Source organism: Peromyscus californicus, unplaced genomic scaffold, assembly GCF_007827085.1.
Source record: "Peromyscus californicus insignis strain IS unplaced genomic scaffold, ASM782708v3 Scaffold_12__1_contigs__length_115047231, whole genome shotgun sequence".
Classification (NCBI taxonomy): Eukaryota; Metazoa; Chordata; class Mammalia; order Rodentia; family Cricetidae; genus Peromyscus; species Peromyscus californicus.
In genome coordinates, this window is record NW_026294413.1 from 69171000 (window position 1) to 69193709 (window position 22710).

Sequence of the window (22710 nt, forward strand, 5' to 3'; positions counted from 1 at the left end):
AGCACCAATGCAAATAAACAAATGAATAAATAAAATAACAACAACGAAAAAGAAACCCACCCTTTCAATCCGGCACTCAGGAGGCTGAGGTGGGCAGATCTCTGAGTTTGAGGCCAGCCTGGTCTACAGGCTCCAAAGCTACAGAGAAAAAAAAAAAAACATTACACTTCTAGAGCCAGCAGGATGGCTGAGAGGATGAAGGTGCTTGCTACGCAGGCCTGGCGACCTGAATTTCATCCTTGCATCCTATGTAACGCTACCACAGGACTGTCTCCAAGAGTTGTCCATCAGAGCCATAACATGTATTAATTAAAAACTTTTAAGTTTTAAAGTCAGATGCGGTGGTTCACACCCATCTACCCAGCAGCTAGAACCAAATTCCATAGACGGAGCATATTACATAAGCAACAACAGTTGATTCCTCAGTTTTGTCTAGGAAGTGCTTGCTCTGGAGTGTGGTACCTGAGCTCAAGCCCTACAGTCTACATGGTGCAAGGAGAGAAGCTGCTCCAGCAGGTCGTCCTGACCACCACATGAACGACCCCCTGCCCCCACACAATGAATAAATGTAACAACAAATTTTAATGAAAACTTAGGGACCTTTTAGAAGTTTTTGGTGGCATACAAAACAGAGGTATGACAGACACTACTCTTTAGTAAGGTCCCTTTACAGAATGACTATTTTTCTTTAACAAGCTGTAACATCCTTAACGGAAGAACCCATGCTTGAGAAATGCCCAATAAATACTTGAATAAGTGATTATCAATAAGCCTAGAGAGGAAAAATAGTGGGGTTTTTGTTGTTTTTTTTCCACGTAGCTCTGGTTGGTTGTCCTGGAACTCACTATGTACACCAGGTTGGCCTTGAACTCACAGAGATCCACCTGCCTTTGCCTCCTGAATGCTGGGATCAAAGCCATAGAGCACTATGCCCAGCAAACTTGGTGAATTTAAAGTCTACACTGAGGGTCTGTGAGCGACAGAAGACAAGCCAAGACAACCCAGTGCATTTCAAGAACTCTAACTGGATTGGTATTAGAAAGAAGTATACCCAGACGCCAGTGGTGCAGACCTTTAATCCAAGCACTTGGGAAGCAGAGCCAGGCGTATCTCTGTGAATTCGAGGCCAGCCTGGTCTACAGAGCAAGCTCCAGGACAGGCACCAAAACTACACAGAGAAACCCTATCTCAAAAAAAAAAAAAAAAAAAAAAAAAGGGGGCTGGAGAGATGGCCCAGAGGTTAAGAGCACTGACTGCTCTTCCAGAGGTCCTGAGTTCAATTCCCAGCAACCACATGGTGGCTCACAACCATCTGTAATGAGATCTGGTGCCCTCTTCTGGCCTGCAGACATATATGCAGGCAGAACACTGTATACATAATAAATAAATAAATCTTTAAAAAAAAAAAAAAAAAAAAAAAAAAAAAAAGGAAAAAGAAAGAAAGAAAGTATACCCAGGCATGGCGGCACATGCCTTTAGTCCCAGCACTCAGGAGGCAGAGGCAGGTTGATCTCTGGGTTTGAGGCCAGCCTGGTCTACAGAGTGAGTTCCAAGACAGTCAGAGCTACATGGTGAGACCCTGTCTCAAAAAAACAAAAACAAAAATTCCCCCAATCTTTAAATACTCTGCTTCCACAACAGAACTCCAATAATATGCTTACTCCTTCAGTTAGCCAGAATTGGACAGAAATAATCTACCAAAAACTAGGTTTGTCCAAGAATGTCAACTTTCTTTCCATTCTTCTGCCTCTAAAGCATGGGAAAGGAACTAGTAGCCAAGGGGTTCAAGGGAACAACACGGTCTTAACTGCCTGGTCCAGATAAGCGGTACAAATACAGCAAGACAGCCTGATTAGGACCAAACTTGGAAAGGCCTAATTCTGAGTTTCTGCTTGTTGGCGGCATCACAAGTCTTTTTAGCAATAAGAGAGTTGCTCCAGCAGTGAAAGCAGAATGGAGAAAATAACCAACGTGAGAAGTGTAGAATGGACTTTTAAAGATGAAGACCAGAGAGGGCTAAAAAGCCACTCACCTGCCAGGTGTGTGGGTGCACATCTGAAATCCCAGCACTTGGAAGACAGGCAGATCTGTGAGTTCCAGGCCAGCTGGGGCTGCATAGTCAAACTATCTCAAAACAGTTCACAAAAACTAATTTGTTCTGGCAGCATGCCTCAAAACACATGGGGTGTAGAAGTAGGCAGATCTCCGGGTTTCAGGCCACTCTGGTCTCTATATTGTGTACTGGCCTTCCATAGCTACATAGTGAGATCTTATCTCAAAACCATTTATAGGGATCTTTCAGAACTAACCATTTAGTGCCCCCTAGTGGATACGTGAGACCAAGCCAGTATTTATTTGGACAAGTTCAGTGTTTCACATCCTGTTTTTTTTGAGACAGGGTCTCACTATGTAGCTCTGGCTGTCCTGGAACCATGTAGACCAGACTGGCCTTGAACTCAGAGATATACCTGCTTCTGCCTCTCAAATGCCAGGACTAAAGGCATGAGCCACTATACCTGGCATGATGTTCTTGTTTTTGATGACCAAACCAAATAGCCCATGAGTAAAAAAGCCCTGGTCATGGAACCTGACAAGGGTTTGATCCCCAGAACTTCAGTTACCCTCTTGACTTCCACGTGTGCTCTGAGACACATGCCTTCCTCCTAATAATTTCAACAGAAACAAGAATATAAAACAGGATCACAGCCAGGCAGCAGTGGCGCACGCCTTTAATCCCAGCACTCGGGAGGCAGAGCCAGGCGGATCTCTGTGAGTTTGAGGCCAGCCTCGTCTACAGAGCGAGCTCCAGGACAGGTACCAAAACTACAGAGAAACTCTGTCTCTAAAAACCAAGGCCTGGTGGACCATGGCGGCGGCGGCGCACGCCTTTAATCCCAGCACTTGGGAGCAGAGGCAGACTGATCTCTGTTTAAGGTCAGCCTGGTCTACAGAGTGAGTCCAAGGATAGCCAGGACTGTTTCACAGAGAAACCGTTTCAAAAAACAAAACAAAAAAAAGTACTATTTGTAAAAAAAATTAATAATAATAGATAAGATCACACTTTGTATCCCAGGCTAGCCTAGATCTCTAATCCTTTTGTCTCGGTATTCTAAATGCTGAGTTGTTCCCAAAGTTGCCATTTTTCTAACATATACTGAACTTTAGACTGCTTTCTGTTAATTAACCTCTGCAGAAAGCTCCAGAGATCACACATTTATCTCAAGAAAGACATCTTTACAAGAGGTAGAATGGGCCAATGCTAAAAAACAATGGTTGTTAACAGTTTCTGAAAGAAACACGAGGTATTAGGGCTTCATGGATGTAGAACACAACTGTTTTTGAGTTTTGAAGAGCATGTAGGTCATAGGCAGTATCAACACATTATCAGAACTAGTGAATGGTAAAATGGACATGCAGAGGCTAAAATACATCTTGGGTTGGAGTGATTAAGAGCTCAATGGTTAAGAGCCCTGACTGCTCTTCAAGAATACCCAGGGATTTAGTTGTTGAGACAGGGCTGGTCTATTTAACAGCCTTGGCTGTCCTGGAACTTGCTCTGTAGACCAGGGTGGCCTTGAACTCAGTGACAGCTTTTCCTCTCCTCCCCAAGTGCTGGGATTAAAGGCGTGCACCACGTTTGATTCCCAGCACTCAGTCCCTAGGAATCTAACGCCCTCTTCTGGCCTCCACAGGTAGTACAAGTATGGTACAGAGGCAAGTCAAACAAAACCCTAAAATCTTTTCTTGGTAACATGCCCTATACTAGGTAATGTACCCAGGATTTCAGTCTGACAGTATGATATAACTCTAGCCCTCTCTGGCCTGCACCTCTGTAGATTGAGATGACCTCACGGAGGTCTGGGCCTCCTGAGTTCCGATTAAACGGGCAGGGCAGTAAGCCTGCTCAGGAAGAGATCTTTACACTTGTCCACACAGACTTTGCATTTCTTAAATTCATACTGAAGCACAAACTTACAAAGAGGAAGGTGGTCATGGAGTCACTTGCACTCAAGTTTTGTCAGGAACACTTTTGGGACAAGATCTCACGTCGCAGCTCTGGCTGGCCTGGGGAGACGAGCCTGCCTCTGCCTCCCAAGCGCTGAGATTAAAGGTGTGAGCACTGCCATGTTTGGCTCAGAGATGTTACTCAATCTGTCTGGGCACAGTGCATGCCTAAAATCCAGGAATTGGCGAAGGTAAGCTCTTGGGTCACTGGAACTTCGAGGAGAGACGAGCAATTCCATATCAGCCAGGGCTACATGATTTTGTATCAAAAAGCAAAAACCCACCACTCTTAATAATTCTTTTACAGGCAAGACGACCCACCATCCTCAACTGACTGCATTATAACTAGTCGTAATTTAATTTCTACCTTAATTTACAAGTGGCAACCCCTCTCTAAAACACCAGTACTTCCCCCTAAACTAACAACCATCTGTGACTTAAGAGAACTGGTATGTAAATGATATTTACACCCAAAGTGCCAAACAATTTTTTCATAAACAACTTTATTCATGACACATTATTTAAAAAAAAATTCCCATCCCCTGGAAATGAGTTAAAAAAAAAATAAAACAAAATCCACCTCCCACCTCCCTGTTCCCACTTCCTCCCATTCCCTCCAAATAAAAGGGAAAAAAGGTAAAGAAAAAAATAAAACAAAACAAAAACACCTGAAAAACAAAAACACCCCCAAACTCCCCAAAACAAAGTAGTGCATTTCCCCAGGGGTAGGGGAATTTACACTGGAGCCACTGGGAGCGAGGTCTTCCGGCTACAGAAACCTGCAAAGAAAGACACTCAAAACAGAAAAAGAAACACGAAAGGAAACAAAATAGATCACCAGGCCAACTGGAGGGGCAGGGAGCCCGAGGAAGGAAGGGGAGGGTGGGTGGAGACCTGGCAGGACAGGAGCAGGCAGGCAGGGACTACTGCAAAAGGCAGGGAGAAGACGAGGGAAGGAGACAAGCAACAGTTGGGTGTCCTTCCAGAGCCCTGGGTGAAAAAAAGCCCTCCTACCACCCGTGCCCACCTACCCTTGAGCAGGCCCAAAGAGCTCGTGTGAGGGAGCAGGGATACGGGGAGCAGCTTGCACAGTTGAGATGTGTCCATGGCGAATCCCCGAGGGGAGATGTAGCCCCTGCCCCACTCCCTGGGCCTCCCCTACTCCCCAAAGCAGGTCCCTCCTCACAGTTAGTTATGGGATTCTCCCCCCTTCCACAGTATATCTTTTTTTTTTTTAAATATTTTTTTTCCATCAAGGTCATCTTCTGTTTTTCTTTTTTTTTTTTTAATTCTTTTTTTTTCCTTCTTTCCTCTTTTTTTCCTCTCTCTCCTCCTAATACACACTTTTTTTAGTAAGGGGAATACCATGATGTCGCTCTAGCCCGGCCCCTGGAAGAAAGAAGGAGAGTTAGGTGTTAACATGGTCACTAGAGAGTTAGTGCAAGACCCTCCCCGTGGGCCCGCACTGCCCCGGTGACCGAAGGGAGCATCTCCAAAGGGAGTGCTCACTCCCAGGAGTAACAACTGGCAAACGGGGCCTTGAGGGGAAATGGGGTGAGGAGTACACCTAAGACACTGAGGGACAGAAAGGGATCCAGTGCTTATCCAGTGCTCCACAGCTCTTAAACCCTACCTGGTGAAAAGGCAGGGTTTATCTTAACATCATAACAATTGCAATGCAAGGACAGAGTTGGTAAAGCACAGTCACAGTATGGTGCCACCAGGCCATCAGACTGCTAACCTTGGAACACACTGGCATCAGTCCTCCCACAGTGGGGGTCAGCCTGCCACTGGATGCTTCCCAGGAATCCACTTAAACACCCCCACCTCCCACTCTGGGAAAAGCAGCCATCAATAAATATCCAAGCAGTGCTCTCCCTGCCCCGAGGCCTTACAATTCTCAGTGTAAACACGGTTCACTGCCACCAATTCCCAAAGGAAGAAAGCGGAGGGAGGAAACATCTCTATCCTCACCAATTTCTGCTCAAGGAAACAGAACTGGCCTCCTGAACTGGCCTACAACTACTTCCTCCCTCTGCACGCACAGAAGGAGACCAAGTCCCCGGACACCAAAAGGAGGACAAGGGATCGAGGGTCCTCAGATCAGTAGAGAATGAAGCCTAAGGGCTCTTGGGAGGCGGGGAAGAGGAGCAGCCCATCTATCCTGACCTGTAGACTCGACCCCGGGGCCTGCTGTTAAAACCACTGTAGAATCGAGATCGGGAGCTGTTGTAATTGGTAGTCCGGGCACGGTATCGGGCACGCGGGAAACCCCGGTCTGTTGTACTGATGCCTGGTCTGTTGGTTCGTTTGGGAATCACCTGAGAAGGAGAGGACAGAAAACCTTGGAGTCAAGGTGGAGAATCTGTGCAGAACCCATAGCCAAGGCACTATGCTTACCTTGATCTGTCTTCCTCTAAACAGGGACTCATCTAAGGCCAGGGAAGTCCTCACTGACTCCTTGTCTGAGAACTCTATATACGCAAACCTGGAAAGAATAACTTGTCATTTTATTGGATTTTACAAATAGCTCAGAGGTTAAACCCAACTTGTAAATACAGTTCATTGGAATACAACACTGTAACATTTTTAAGTAATTAAATAATTTAAATAACAATATAAAAATTTCCAACTACTTTGGGCATAGTGAACACAGCTTGTAATCTCAGCTACTCTGGAGGCTGAGCAGTAGAACCTAAGTTCAAGGCCTGTTCAAGCTACAGAGTTGAAGTCTAGCCTAGGCAACTTAGGACCCTGTTTCACAATTAAAAAGTCTGAAAAATGGGTCTGGAGAGATGGCTCAGAGGTTAAGAGCACTGGCTGCTCTTCCAGAGGTCCTGAGTTCAATTCCCAGCAACCACATGGTGGCTCACAACCACCTGTAATGAGATCTGGTGCTCTTTTCTGGCCTGCAGTCATACATGCTGTATACATAATAAATAAATAAATCTTTAAAAAAAAAAAGTCTGAAAAAGGGTGTGAGTGTATGTGTGACTCAGTAAGAGCACCTGCCTAGCACACATCCTGAGTCCCTTGGGTCCAGTATCACAAAAATTCAAAACATAACCAAGCCAGATTTCATAGAGCCATACATAACACCTGGTGCCAACTAGATACTGCCATCCCTCCTCCTGGTTTACAGTCACACCCCTGCCCAGTCTGTATTATCTGGTTTCAGAAGATATTAACATACCACTACTGATAACAGAGAACAGGCAAAATCCACTTGTTTTTAACAATTGATTACTGGTCTACAGAAAACATAAAATGTAAGTCTGGCTAGTAGTAGTGCATGACTTTAATCCCAGCACTTAGGAACGGAGGCAGAGGCAGAGGCAGAATCAGGTGGTTCTGAGTTTGAAGCCATCCTGGGCTACAGAGCTAATTCCAGGATAGCCAGGGCTGCACAGAAAAACTATCTCAAAAAGCAAAAAAATTAAAAACTAGAACAACATGAGTTCACACTGCCAGCTCAACAGCACACATATTCAGCATGGTCAAGATCCTGGGTTCAATCCCCAGCTTAGAGAGTGGTGGTAGTATCAAAAGTATTATGTATTTCTAAACTGTGGCTAAAATAATCAACTTATTCCCCTACTCACCCTTTGGGATGGCCACTAAATTTGTCACAGAGTATAGTAACACGATTGACTGAACCACAGCCATGAAAGTGAGCCTCCAGCTCTTCTGCTGTTGCACCATAGTCCACCTACGGAAAGGAACATTTTACAAGTACTGGGAAAACTCCTATTTGAACAGGTACCCTGCATAGACATCTTTAGTCTGGGTACAAGGCAAATCAAATATTGTTCCTCTTTTCTTCCAACGCTAGAATCTTTTCATTACCTTTATCTCCTCACAACCTTCCCCTAACCCCCAAACCAATTCTAGATTCCTTCCAAAATTATTCAAGAACTCCCTCAAATAAGAATGTACTCCAGGGGGCTGGAGAGATGGCTCAGAGGTTAAGAGCACTGACTGCTCTTCCAGAGGTCCTGAGTTCAATTCCCAGCACCCACATGGTGGCTCACAACCATCTGCAATGAGATCTGGCGCCCTCTTCTGGCCTGCAGTCACATATGCTGTATACATAATAAATAAATAAAAATCTTTAAAAAAAAAAAAAAAAAAAGAATGTACTCCTGCCAGGCGGTGGTGGCACATGCCTTTCATCTCAGCACGCAGAAGGCAGAGGCATGTGGATCTCTGAGATCTGAAGCCAGCCTGGTCTACAGAAAGAGTTCCAGGACAGGCAGGGCTACACAGAGAAACCCTGTCTCCAAAAAAACAAAAAATAAATAAAAATGTAGTTTTGTAATGTCAGTACTCAGGAGGCTGTGTCTACAGAATCACTTTGAATCAGTGGCCAGTGTGGGCTATATAACAAGCCCTACCTAAAATAAAGAAAAAAGAAAAAAAAAAGAGTGTCCCCTAAACCCAAATCAAACCCTTTCTCAATACATACATTGCCAACATAGATAGAACGGGCGTCGGCCTCCATCTTCTCCTCAAGAGACATGATCACTGGGCCAGCTTGGGGGAGGGCAGGGGAAAAAAACATTTTTAAACAAGCATATTTTCTGCTGGATCTATCTATCTATCTATCTATATATATATATATATATATACCCCCACCACCATTAGGCTAAAATTTTGGTCTGTTCTACTATACCCATTTCCTAGAACAGTGCCCAAAATAGTAGGTTTCAATATATATTTGAGAAATTACCCCCTTAAAAAGAATTATAGAAGAATTTACATTTCCCAAATCAAGTTTCTATTGACTTGCTTTGGCTGAAATGCCTCAGAGTGAACAAAATTCAAGATTCAATGGATTGAGTCCTGACACTTCTAGATTAAATAAGTCCCCCACAGTCTTCAGTATCTTGTAAGTCCAACTAGGGTCTCTAACTGAAAAGTATTAGTTTTGAAGGTCAAACGCCAGCGGGCGATCTCCACAAGAAGGGTACAGACAGACTAAGAACAAAGAGAAACACATTTATAAACGAGACAAAGGAAGGCACAAGACTATCACCATCCAAACAGCTTGTATCTAACAAAGGTCAGTAGAACACTCAACGGACTATGACCACAGCACCTGCCCAGAAAAATTGCTCAGACAAGCAGCTTCAAGGTCCCGAGCCTCTAAGGCCACACTGCCGATCACCGCTTCCCCGTACCCCCACAAATAAACCCGAAGACCCGGACTCTACAAGCAACAGCCGATTTTACTCACCATTGCCTGGGGGTGGACTCATATTCATCTGCTTCTCTACCTCGTTTTGTAGCTCCTTTAGCTTCTCAGCCTCTTCCTCCATCTCCCTGACTCGAGCTTTGATCGCTTCTAGCTCCTACAATGAGTGAGCAGGGCATGCAGAAGGTTAACCACAGACGCAGGGGCTGTGCCCGTACATTTTTGTCTGGGCCCGGCCACAGCCATCCATGCTTGGCCATTTCCCTCGCCTCGTTCGAGGATCGTAATTAGGGGGGAAAAAAAAGAGGGGGGGGGAACAGCACAAAAATAAAAGCCACATTACCTTCTCCAGAGCCACCCTAGAGGCATCCACGAAGCCCCATCAGCCCGTTCACGAACGGCCCCGGCCCGCCATCAGCCACGTTATTTCCCCGCCCAACCCCACCCCCCGCCTGCCTGCCTCCCGCCCGAGCTCTGGGCCTCGCATGACCCGGCCCGCTCGCTCGGCCTCCTTCCCTCACCGGGTCCTCAATGGCGCCGTCCCCGGGGTCGGCCTCGACCAGTCCCGGCTCTTCCTCCTCCTCCTGGCTGCCGGGGGCTCCCGAGCCGGGGCCAGGACCCGGAGCTCCGGGGGGGGCACGGGGCCGGGGCGGCTCCTCTTCGGGCTCGGGTTCCGGCAGCAGCTCTCCAGGCTCCAGTTCCTCAGACTCCAGGCCGTTCCCGTAGTCCCCTGCGCCCCCCGGATCCCCCTCCCCGGCCTCCCCACCGGCCCCGGGCACAAGATGGCGCCGCCGCCCCGGCCCGGAGCCCCGACCGCCCGCAGCCCCCGCTGCTGCTGCCGCCGCCGCTGCCGCCGCCATCGCCGCTCAGACTGGGGCCCGCCGCTCGGCGATTGGAGAATTGTGCCGGCCACGCCAAGGACTCATTAGTCAGTCAGCCTGCCCGTCACCTCGAGCTCGAAAACTATTGGGGAATTCTACTTGGCCATCAAACAAGACCCCACCTCTAAGGCGGGCCACTGCGCCAAATTCTGTGATCCCGGTAGGTGAACTACGCTTGTCAATCAACACACCCCACCTCCTGTCGAGTCCTTAGGTAACAATACGCCCGCACTGTGACGACTTTCCGCTCATCCTCCGCCCATGGGCGGGGCCACAACATGGAGGATGCTCCCGATTGGCCCCTGACTAGCGAGTGGAAAGGCCTAATCTTCCAAACGCCTCACCGAAGGGTCCCATTCTCAGATGCCGATTGGCTTGTGAGATTCGACCAGCTGACACCCGTTATGCGACAGGTGAACCTTGCTCCCGAAAGGGTTGCCAGGCTTAAAGCTAGGGAATTCTCAGCCGTGCGTGGTGGCGTACCCCTTTAATCCCAGCACTCAGAATGCAGAGGCAAGCGAATCTGTGAGTTCAAGGCCAGCCTGGTTTACATAGCGAGTTCCAGGACAGTCAGCCCTACATAGAGACCCAGTGTCAAAAATTAAATCGAAAACAAACAAAAAACAACGGCTGGGGGTTAATTGTTGGAAGACAGAGGACCGAAAAGGGTCGGAGGTTTCTGGAAATTTGTCTAACAGGAAAAGCCCCGGTAGGTGGGATGTCCTCACACGTGGAGGTTCTGAAGATCTTTTCAGAAGGGAGTGTACTTTTCTCAACTTAGTTACTGGCATCATCCAATAAGGCGACATAAACTGCAAACCTCACTAATCCTAACCCTGACCTTCTAGTCCGGAGTTGTGTCCCGTTCTGCATAGATCTTCTTTTAAGACCTTCAGCCTGCTTAGTTTCAGTTTTTGTTTTCTTGCCTAGACAGTTAAAACACCCTGGTCTTCCTGGCCAGCTGAAAGGTTAAAAATTCCTTAAGTGGCCTCAGACCTTGCAGAACTCGGCTAGCTTGCACCTGAGGTCCAGATTTTGCCTCTATACGTGCGGTTTCTCCTAAACCAGACCACCTCAGGGAGCAGGCCTTCCAGCTTTCCCCTCCTGTCTTGAGACAAGTGGACCTAGCCACGGCGCACTTAACAATGCTGTGCTTTTTCCTAACTAGGTGATGAGTGCCTGCAGACAAGGAACCAAGTGCTGTTTATATTTGTATCTATAAGTGGCGATATACACTCAGCAGAGTACACGCTGTGATTACTGACTGATTGCTCCTTCTAGGTGGCACCTTTCATCTGTAGTTTCCTAGCTTTCAAACCCTTCTTGAAGATCCCAGAGGAATTTCTCCATGCAAGTTCTCAAGACAGCTCTGCACCTTTAGATAGCCATGAGAGCTGGCCCTGGAGGCAGGAGGTTCCCACAATCTATTAGCAATTCCCACACATTTACAGGGGTAATGAATAGTAGTGCTAAATCCACGAGAGGACTTTCTGTATCGAGACCAAACTACAAGTTTGAGAGGTGTATGTATATAAACACAACCCCAAAGTTAACATGGTTGGAGGGGGAGGGCTGGGCAAAAACACCTCTAAGCAAACCAGAGTCAGAAGCACCACTCCTTACACCCCACTGTTGCCCACACTTCTTGGAATTCCTTACCTCAAGATGTTGGGAGCTGGCAGCAGAGTCAACCTCTTGCTGTGAATCCATCAGAACTAAAGTTGGTCACTGAAGATGGGCACTCCAGAAGCAAGTTCTCTTATACTGATTGTAGCCAATTCAAAACTTGAAGGTTTGACAGCACCCAACTGAATCAAGGCGACGACTCACGACTGAGCTCTGGCTGGCCTGAAGCTCAATATATAGGCCAGGCTGGCCTTGAACTCACAGAGATCAGCCTATCTCTACCTCCCAAGCACTGGGATTAAAGGTGTGTGCCACCACGCCCAACTATTAAATACCTTTTAATTCTACCTTTGGCAAGCCCAGGATTGTGTAACTAGCACTGGTCCTTATCTCACAGGATTCTCACCATTTTAAGGAAAGTACTTTCAAAATCTTATGCCCCTAAATCCTTTGGAGTTTTTCCAGACAAGATTTCTCTGTGCAGCATTGGCTGTCTAGAAACTCACTCTGTAGACCAGGCTGGCCTCAAACTGAGATCCACCTGCCTCTGCCTCCCAAGTGCTGGGATTAAAGGCCTGTGCCACCACCGCCCAACTTTTTTTTTTTTTTTTTTTTTTTTTACTGTGTAGCTCAATATGGCCTCACACTTAAGATCCTCTTCTCTCAGCCTTCTGAGGTTATGGTTTTCTCAGCATTGTGGTATACATCTGAAATCTTAGCACTTGAGAAGTTGAAGCAGGAGGATGCCATGAGTTCCAGGCCAGTCTGAACTACATAGAGAGTATCAGAATGAGTAGCTAGAGCTATACTGCAATAACCTGTCTCAAAAACAAAATAAAGCACAAGAGTGCTTGGTCCTCTTACAAAGGACCTGAATTCAGTTCCCAGCACCCACACGCTCACAACCACCTGCAACTTCAGCTCTATTGGATTCAACACCTTCTGGGCTCCACAGGCACCAACACACACATGCACATTCACTCTCTCTCACACACATATACATCAAACGTTTTTAAGTCTTTAAAAACAAAATACCTACAGAGCCAGGCGTGGTGACATACTCCTGAATTCCTAGCACCTGGGAGGTACAGCAGAAGGATTAGGAGTTTAAGGCCAGCCGCAATTATAGGAAAGTTGAGGCCAGCCTGTGCTACATGAGACCCTGTCTCAAAAAACAAATCTACATTGTCTGCTTTAAAACATCAACTATATTAAGTATGACACTGAAAACTATAAATTCTAGAAACAGACAAAATGTAAGCAAACCATAATATCCAACAAAAGATTATTTTGTACCTTTTGCAAGGTACAAAACATTCTTTTTTGGGGGTGGGGGGTGGGGTCTTGAGACAGGGTTTCTCTGTGTAACAGCTCTGGGCTGGCCTCGAACTCTCAAGAGATCCACCTGCCTCTGCCTCCCAAGTGCTGAAATTAAAGGTGTGAGCCACCACACCCAGCTCAAAATATTCTTAAACTCGAAAAAAATAATGCCAAGTCAAAGCAGTAGAATATAAGATTATATATCAAATATGTCTGCATTCTTCTCTCTCTCTCTCTCTCTCTCTCTGTTTGGAGACAGGATTTCTCTGTGTACCCTTGGCTGTCCTGGAATGAACTCAGTGATCCGCCTGGCTCTGCCTCCCAAGTGCTGGGATTAAAGGTATGTGCTACCACCACCCAGCTGCTCTTACATTTTTAATGAGTTTTTTTTACACTTTTTGTGGCTTGCATTATATTTCACTGGACTGGTATTTTTTAAAAGATTTATTGTTTTTATGTGTATGTATACGTGTGCCTGTGTGGATTTATGTTTAAGTCTTGTATATAGGAGCCCCCCGAAGCCAGGAGAGGGTATCAGATTCCCTGGAACTGGAAGTATAGGTAGTTGTGAGCTGCTCTGTGGGTGCTGAGACGTGAACCCAGGTCCTCTGCAAGAGCAGTAGGCACTTTTTTTTTTTTTCTTTTTTGGTTTTTCGAGACAGTGTTTCTCTGTGTAGTTTTGGTGCCTGTCCTGGATCTCGCTCTGTAGACCAGGCTGGCCGTGAACTCACAGAGATTCGCCTGGCTCTGCCTCTCGAGTGCTGAAATTAAAGGCGTGCGCCACCACTGCCCAGCTTGACTGGATAACTTTTAAAACATTTTATTTATGTGTGCATCTGTGTGTTCTGGTGCCCACAGAAACTAGAGGGTGAGTAATGTCCTGGAGCTGGAGTTACAGGCGGGTCTGAACTACCTGACACAGATCCTGGGATCCGAACTCTGTTCCTCACAATCCACAGCAAATGCTCTTAGCCAATAAGCCACCTCTCTACCTTCAATGATTGGTTAACTTTTTTTTTCTTCTTACATTTATTTATTTATTTGAGGTGGGGAACACACCCATCTTGGCACTTGTGTAGAGGTAAGAGGACAACTTTTGGGACTTGGTACAACCTTTCTTCCATGTGGGATGGGACTTAGGTTACCAGGCATGGTGGCCAGCCTTGTTATCTACTGAGCCCTCTCACCAACCCACTGAGTGGCTAAGTTTTTGATAAGAGGTCTGCCTATGTAGCCCTACTGGCTTAGAACTCATATGTAGACAGACTGGCCCCCAATTTTTAGTTCTCTTCTCGCTCCTGGGAATACTGAGATTGGAAATAGAAATTTGTATTTTTATTTATATGCCCCCACAGGGCTTGACTGGTTAACTTTTCAAAAACTTTCTATCTGAAAAACTTTAAGGTGCTGTATCAGATATTTATGTTCACTACCCCCCCCATCAGAAAATACTGATAGCAGAAAGAACAAAATCTACCCACTAGACAAAACCATAAATGGTATCTTTTTTTTTTTTTTTTTTTTTTTTTTGGTTTTTCGAGACAGGGTTTCTCTGTGTAGCTTTGCGCCTTTCCTGGAACTCACTTGGTAGCCCAGGCTGGCCTCGAACTCACAGAGATCCTCCTGGCTCTGCCTCCCTAGTGCTGGGATTAAAGGCGTGCGCCACCACCGCCCGGCCATAAATGGTATCTTGATCTACCCTTATTGAAGTCTTCATTTAAATAGGGAAGTCAGACAGACAGACAGAAAGACAGACACACACACAGTGTGATACTTCACACTCACACACACAATTTTCATGACTTTTACAGGAAAATACAGAAAGTTTCTTACATGCTAATAAATGTATATTTTCAATTACACCATTCACGGTTTTATTTGTTACCTTGGACATGAGGGTTTCCCTTGACCATTTGATTTAAAATTAGAATATCTACTTATTTCCAACCTTGCTTTTCTTTACTTAAAATATTTTTAGACAGGGTCTCACATGTAGGCCAGGCTGGCCTTGAACTACCAGAGACCTGCCTGCCACTGCCTCCCTAGTGCCAGGATGAAGGTGTGTGTCGTCTTTCTTCATAGTATTTGCTATCTTCTAACACGTTAGGAAGATTTTGATTCCCTTACTATACAGTGTAAGCAACATGTGAGCTGAGATGTGTCTTTCCATTCTCTTTGCCTGCATGCCTAGAGCTGTACTAAATACACAGAAAATACCTGAACATTTTCTCTGAGTGAATGATGAATGAAAGCCACCATATAGTTCATTATATTATGTTTCCTGCTCAAATTTTCTGTTGTCTCTATGTATGTGTTGAACACGACACTGAACTACCGATCCTCCTGCCTTTATTTCCCAAATGCTAGGATTATAAACTGGAAGCATCACATCTAGATTCTGGTTGTGTTTTTATTACTTACATAGCTCCCCATAACCACATTTAAAGAATTCAGTCAGACATGGTGGTACACACCTGGAATCCAGAAACTGTGAGTCTGTGGCTAGCCTAGACTACAAGCAAGATCCTGTTTCAAAAGAGAAAAGAAGCCAGGCAGTGATGGCTTTAACCCCAGCACTTGTGAGGCAGAGGCAGGCGGATCTCTTGGAGTTCAAGGCCAGCCTGGTCTACAGAGTGAGTTCCAAGACAGCCAGAAGAGTTACACAGAGAAATCCTGTTCAAAAAATAAATAAAATAAAGAAATAAAAAAAAAATTATAAAGAATATAATCTAACCATTTGTCAGAAATTGTAGGTTTTTGGTTTTGTTCTTTCCCCTGGTGATGAGTCTTATCTTGCAGCCTGGGCTGGCTTGGAACTGATGTGTAGTCCCAGCCAGACCTACACTCAAGGTCCTTCACCTAAAGTGCTCTGGAACTACAGCATGAGGCCGATCTACCCCAACCCAACCTCCCTACCCTCACAGTGGTCAGAAACTGTAACAAGTGTTGCCCAGCTTTGTTAACACGTCATCTGAATGATCTGGATGATCGGCATTTACAGAGAGCTAGAGAAACAGTCGTGTGTCCCTGCGGAAAGCCTAAAGTTTCCCGATCAGACCATAATAATGTTACTACATTTGGACTAAACTGTAATGTGGCTAACAGAGCAAACCTAAGACTGTCTGGAATCCCACTTGGTATTTCTAAAAGAACGGGGATATAAAATACTCTATTTGCCATCAATTATGTTACTAAGTATCTTTTCAGAAAACTTTGCCTTCTGAGTAACTATAAAGCTTTGAATCTCACTGTTTTCCAGATTGCTTTGGCTGCCAAGAAACTCATAGCTGAGTTCACAGCCTAGCTTTGTTGTTGTTGTTGTTGTTTTGAGAGGGTTTCTCTGTGTAGCCTTGGCTGTCCTGTAACTCGTTTTGTTGACGAGGCTGGCCTCAGCCTAGCTTTTGTATTTGAGAATATTACTTATTCATCATGACCTCCATTCATTAATTACCCTTTTGCTTTCTGATGATTTGTTTAGAGTCAAAGTCTCGTGAAGCCTTGGCTGGCCTTGAACTCACTATGTACCTGGGTGGGCAACCTTCCTGTCTCCACCTGTCCTGCTGGATTGCAGTTGATTGCCACCACCCCAAGCCAGAATATTGGGGAGGGAGTTGATGTGTGTAGGGCACTCCCAATGTACCATATGGCTACACCTTCTTGAGACTCTAGTTGATACAGAATTCTTAGGCTTGGGTGTTTGGCCACGGTAGGGTGTTGTGGTTGTTTTTTTGTTTTTGTTTTTTTCTTTCTTCTTTTTTTTAACTTAATATTTCCCCAAATCTCTGAAACTCTAATTATTTCCCTTAGCAAGGTCATGGTCATAAGAAATGACTGGTTTAGGGAATGTTCTAAAACCCAGGCTGTACAGTATAGAAGTCACAAAACCCTGTTCAGTACTTCTCATTAAATTTCTGGGCTTTATTTATTTATTTTTAATACGACCATTACATATTACACAAAAATAAAAGTCAAATGAACTTGGCATTTATAAATTATTAAATAAAAATACAGGAATATATATTTATATTTATAGAGCTTTTTCTCTTCTTCTAAACTAACCAAATCTGTTCTCCTGCCGTTTATGATTTAAAAAAGTAAAATAGTATATGTATGCCCTAGTGTAAGTGGGGAGTGGGATTAATAGTTGCAGGACTGCGTTGCCCCACTTCCGCTCTTTCCTTGGCCTATAAAGCAAAGTCCCTATTTGTCCCTTTGGGCTTTGGAGAGCAAGAACATCCTCTCCACCTATTTAGTCTTTGAAAAATTATATCCATTTCCCTCATTTAAAAAAAAAATGAAATGGATTTAGAAATTGGGAGCCATACTCAGCCCTCTTGGCCAAGAGTTAATCCAAAGGAACTATATGGCTCTAAAGACAGTCCCTGGTTTTCCCTGACAGGAGAGTCTCTGGGTTTCCACTGGCCCTTAAAGAAAGGGCAGAACAGGTCACAACTCCCCACTGCGGTCCCTCAGCTAAGCTCCGGGGGGTCCAGACCAAGCCCTTTACCCTTCCACCCTGTGTGAAGGCGTGAGAGCAGAGCATGGTGGTAACCTGACCATGGTTCCCGCTGCTCCTGTGGGCTAAAGGCCTCCAGGAATGCTAACTCGGGCAGGTGTCCTGTGGGCAGGGCGGAGCGGAGTCTTCCCTGAACTTGAAGGAGCACGGGCTCCAGTTGGAGCTGATGGTCTAGTCAGTGGTTCTCCAACTTTTTTCAGCAGCAAAGCCCTTACCACAAATAAAATCTTACCCTGAACCCCGATACATAAGACAGCTACAAGGGGAGCTGTTCTGTCTGAGGGCAAATCGCCCAGCCTGTGCAGCCCTCCACTCCCTCATCTCCTTAAGGACTCCTGAAGCAACCCCTAGAACATTTCGGGGGCCCTGCCAAGCAGTTTGAAAACCACTGGCCTAGTTTGTCCTGAGCAAGGCAGAGCCTCCCACTCCAACTGCTTGCTACAGATAGCTCTGAGTTTCTTAGATCAGCACACTCGAAACAGACCAACTGGCACATGCAGTCTATCACATCCCCCATAGACACTATGAAAAAGTGCAACCCTCTCCAAAGCAAAAGTCTGGACTAAACACCTGAGGCCAATTTGGTCCCACATTCTAGCAAGCACAATATGATGCCACATTCTAGGACCAAGTGAGAAGTAGTCGAGTCAGTTGTGGTCTAGCTAAGCTGGTCAGTGCTCAGGATCACAGGTAGGGTTCTAGAGCACTGTGAATGAAGTCAGCATTGAGCAGCAGCAACGTTAGCATCTCAGAAAGTGCAGCAGTGAGGTCTGGCTCAGGGCATGCATTTGGAGTAATCTGTCCCTCAAAAGAAAAAGCTCTCATCTGGGTTTGTTCGAGAGGACTGGACTGACTGTGAGTTCTCCTGTGATCATCTTCGGAGACTCAGTATTGACAACACCTATGCAAAGAGCATGGCTTCCAAAGAAACATCATAAATGTGTTGAGGTCATGGCATATACCTGGCCCTTGATATAGCAGCACCAAAACCCACCACACAGAACAGGCTGGTCAAGGAGTATCTGTCACCATCACACCCAAGGGGCTCAGAGCTGGAATGGTCCTCTCAAGGCATTGGCAGTCTCACTGAGACAGTTCAGGACCCAAACAATCTGAATTCTAGTTCAGCATATATGTCCACATCCTCTAAAGGAAAATTAGAGCCCCAATTTAGAGTTTCAGCTGGATAGAGAGGTCCTAGAAATAGGCAACACTTTAGGCACCATTGTGCCCCCACTGGAGGGGAAGGTGGCAGGCAGGTCCAATTACCAAAGCTTCTACCCAGGCAGGCTCCACAGCCTAACCCTCTGTCAGGCCCTGTCAAAGATGCACACAAAGAGGGCGATGAAGGCGGCCAGTGGCAGAACCCTTCTCTCCAAAGCCTTGCCGACAACTCTGAGCAGTGCCAGAGCCCTCATCTAGATACAGTAGTCCCCCCTCAGCCTGGAGGCGTAAGGTCAAGGGTAGGGACAGAGGGGAGGAGGGCAGTGAACTGGCCCTTGTTCTTGCCACTGCAAGAAGGAATGTTTTCTCTAAATGTCCCATCACCAGATTCGACAAACAGCCCAGCATGCACATGAGCATGCGTGCATGTCCAACATGCACGTGTGTGCCCATGCAGCCCACTGCCACAGCCATTCCATCCAGTCACCTAACCAAGCTTCCATTCCAAAGGGAGGTGAATTCTAGGTTCCTTAAACCCCATTCATCTAACGGGGACACAATTCTTTAAATAAGTTCACCTTCCTTGGAGCCTGTGTGCCCCCGCTATGGGCATGATCCCTCCCACCTCCCCCCAAGCCCTGGGATAACTCCATCTCCTGGGCTCCTGGCCTTGAAACATTCTTTAATGTTTCTTCTTGCCATCTGCCTGGCATGCTCGGCTCCCTCACACACTACCTTCCCCTGCCCTTCTCTGAACCATGACCATCCAATTTCTTCCAAGGGCATTCTCTGTTCTGTTCCAGCTCTCCTGGCCCCTAGCTACACCTAGCCCCACCTGGCCCTAGACTTTCTCACTTGCTAGCAAAAAAGGCCCCTACAGTAACCAGGGCCCCCAGGGCCACAGCCCCGGTCAGCACTGTCCTCACTGATGCCCAGTTCCCCTCCCGCAGACGCCGTGCCTCCTCCAGGGCCCCGTCCCCGTATAGAGCTGTGAACTCCGCCTGTGGGAGAGAAGGGAAGTAGAGAAAGAAGGAGAGAGGGGTATCAGGAAAGGAGAGTGGAGAGAAGAGGGAAGGAAGAGTTCCAGTTCCATCCACTGTGAGCACCGCCCACACCCAGCCCCTCTAGCCAAAGCTCTACAGCCTACAAGCCCCTCGGAACCCCCTAGCCCCCTGCCCAGGGCACTTGGCTCCTCTGAACTGTCTGCATCAAGTGAGCCCCATCCTTTCCTTGGCAAACACTTCTGCCCAGAACTGGTATCCTTTGCTAAGGCTTGCCTAACCGCAACCCATCCCTGGTCCTCCCACTGTCCAGGCTGTGCACTCAGGGGCCACACCTTTTCCTTGGAGGCTCTCTTTGGGTTCTGTTTATAAAACTCTAGATTCGGTCTTCTGCTGGGGACCATGAAACCCATCCAGTGATTACTGCGTGGCAGCCCTGGGGTACAGTTAGCTTGATGCTTTCAGTCTGATTCCACTTAAACCGGGGAACTCAGCCCCATGGCTCCTTCCCAGCACAAATGCCCCAGCCTCCAAACGGAGGCCCCCTTTTTCCCACGAAGACCAGCTCTGCAGAGGGATGCGTAGGGCAGCAATTGAGAAGCTCCTTACCCAGCCCCCACTGCTGTGGATCCAGTCGGCCAGGCGTGTCTCCAGGTAGGCCACCATCCAATCCTGTACTTGTCCCACCAGAGGCTCCATTTCTTTGTTGACACTTTCAGCACACAGGGCAGCCCCAAAGACAAAGAATGCCACAAGACGGCCCCAGTTGGGGCCCCCTTGGAAAAGTTCGTCGGAAACCTGGGTGAAGCGTTGCTGGGCTGAGCCTGGGGTCACGTGTAGCTGAGCGGCCAGGTCAGAGAAGGTGCGCCGGAAGCGTGTCTCAAACTCGTCTCCAGCAGCCCGCATGGCCTGGTGCAGCGGGTCAGCTGCTGGGCCCTCCCCTGGGCCAGCTCCACAGACATAACCCTTCTGCCTCAGCTTATAGCCTACAAAGTCAGCCACTAGAGCCCGTGTGTCTGGGGCTGAGGCTGGGGTCGCCATCCGGGCGGCTAGAAGGAGCAAGGGTAACAACAGACTGACATAAATATATAGAAAATATTGAGAGAGACCCAGAAGGGACATTTCCTGTTTGGCCAAGCTCCTGGAATAGGTGAAATGCTCAGAGACCACACTAGGCAGGGGCAAGCAAGAGCAAAGAATTTAAGTCATGGGATAGGTCCAGGGCACAAGCAGCTGGCCACGTATAACATGTCAAATTAAGTGGGCAACGGGAAATTTTAATTTTAGACTACTTCAGATGCCTTTCATATGACAGCACTAGCTGTGTGACACCCCAGCACCCCAAAACCCCACAGTACACACCTTTGGGGCGACAGGAGGAGGCTTAGGACCTCCCCAGGAGCATAATGTGAAGATGCTGGTGGAGGCACAGGATACGGAGGAGACGGGGGCTGGGAAGCAAAGGTTGGGGGGGCAGAAAGGAAGAGGACACTTACCCAGCCTGGATGGCAGCTCTTAGGACCCAGTGCTGGTGGCAGGCAGCTCCCAGCTGAGGCCTTTCATCCTCCCGGCCAGAGTGTAGCCCTGGAGAAGGGAGGGAGAGAGCAGAACTAGGTGAAAAGGGCCGGGGGATCTGGGTCTGGCCCGGAAGGGGCTGGAATTGCAGCTCCTGGGACTGGGCCCCTGCCTCCAACGCTCTGCCAGCTGTGTGGCCGATTCCATGTTTAATGACTGCCCTCTCGGGAAACCCGGGTCCACGGGCTTCCTGCCGACACCATCTCTACTCCCGGCTCCCCTAAGTGCAGCCCAAAAGCCCAGCTCCTCCCTTTCGCCCACCCTTAGCTGGCCTCCAACCCCGCCCGCCAGCCAGGTTAGGGAATCTCACGGGTCAGGCCGCAGCCAGGATCCGGATCCGGTTGTTTCCTGGTGGAGGAGCTAAGAGGGAGGGAGAGAGGGAGGAAGGGAAGGAAGGAAGGAGGGAGGAGGGGGGGCCTGGAGGGAGGGCCCGGCGCCGGGTGATGATGGGACCCAGAGATGCGTCCAGAGAGAGGGGCGGGGCTGGGAGGCAGGGCTGGGAAGGGCCCCAACTCCTAGAAGAGAGGGCTGCTGAAAAGCTATTCACAGGCAGAGGTGACCTGTGCCTGTGCCGGCTGCTTGCTAAGCCCCACAGCGTATCCAGAGCAACACACCGGGCCTCAGCATCTCGGTGCAAATTCAGCATTTCCGGAAGGTCTCTCCTGTTCAGGCACTTGTTGAACTTCCAAGCTTTGGAGTGTGTGCCTGGGAAAAGAAGAATAGTTCTCATTAACCTGGGAACAGCGCCTTGCCCCTGTGGAACACTAAGCACAGAAACACTTTCTCTCAGGACCTTTAATCCAGTGGGCTCTTCCTGGGCTGGAGCTTCAGCTAGACATCAGGGTGCGAGGCCTTCGATTGCAACGTCCATAAGCACTCTTCATCTTTTGTAATCAGATTGATTTTCATTAATTTTTTTACCCACCACATGAATTAATTCTCATTATCTAAAAGGCACAGATGCCGGGCGGTGGTGGCGCACGCCTTTAATCCCAGCACTCGGGAGGCAGAGCCAGGCGGATCTCTGTGAAGTTGGAGGCCAGCCTGGGCTACCAAGTGAGTTCCAGGAAAGGCGCAAAGCTACACAGAGAAACCCTGTCTCGAAAAACCAAAAAATAAATAAATAAATAAATAAATAAATAAATAAATAAATAAATAAATAAATAAATAAATAAATAAATGAAAATAAAAGGCACAGATGGGCACAAGCTTACTAATCTTACACACCCTCCCTAAAGGCAGGTTGCCAATGTTAAGGTTAATGTCTGTTTTACAGATTATGTGTATCTATAAGTTATATGTGAATATGTATGTATATTTATATATATTTTTTTGAGACAGGGTTTCTTCTCCTGTGTAGCCCTGGCTGTCCTGGAACTCACTTTATAGACCAGGCTGGCCTCAAACTCGCAGAGATCTGCCTGCCTC

The 22710-nt window shown here is 47.2% G+C and overlaps 1 protein-coding gene across 2 annotated transcripts; it reads right to left on the minus strand.

The window, feature by feature from the left end:
- Positions 1-5268: 5268 nt before the first annotated feature.
- Positions 5269-21724, minus strand: Bcl2l2 (BCL2 like 2). 2 transcript variants are annotated; one of them, XM_052733227.1, is made up of 7 exons: positions 9721-10074; positions 9242-9356; positions 8471-8538; positions 7608-7714; positions 6406-6493; positions 6175-6326; positions 5269-5394 (listed from the first exon to the last, which is right to left on the minus strand). In XM_052733227.1, exons 1-7 carry the CDS (start codon positions 10057-10059, stop codon positions 5355-5357), a joined length of 909 nt encoding a protein of 302 aa, XP_052589187.1. In that variant the 5' UTR covers positions 10060-10074; the 3' UTR covers positions 5269-5354. The 2 variants fall into 2 exon arrangements, with proteins under 2 accessions (XP_052589187.1, XP_052589188.1); XM_052733228.1 differs by lacking the exons at positions 5269-5394; positions 6175-6326; positions 6406-6493; ... (2 more) ...; positions 9242-9356; positions 9721-10074 and adding exons at positions 16921-19707; positions 20317-20756; positions 21204-21291; positions 21593-21724.
- Positions 21725-22710: the final 986 nt, after the last annotated feature.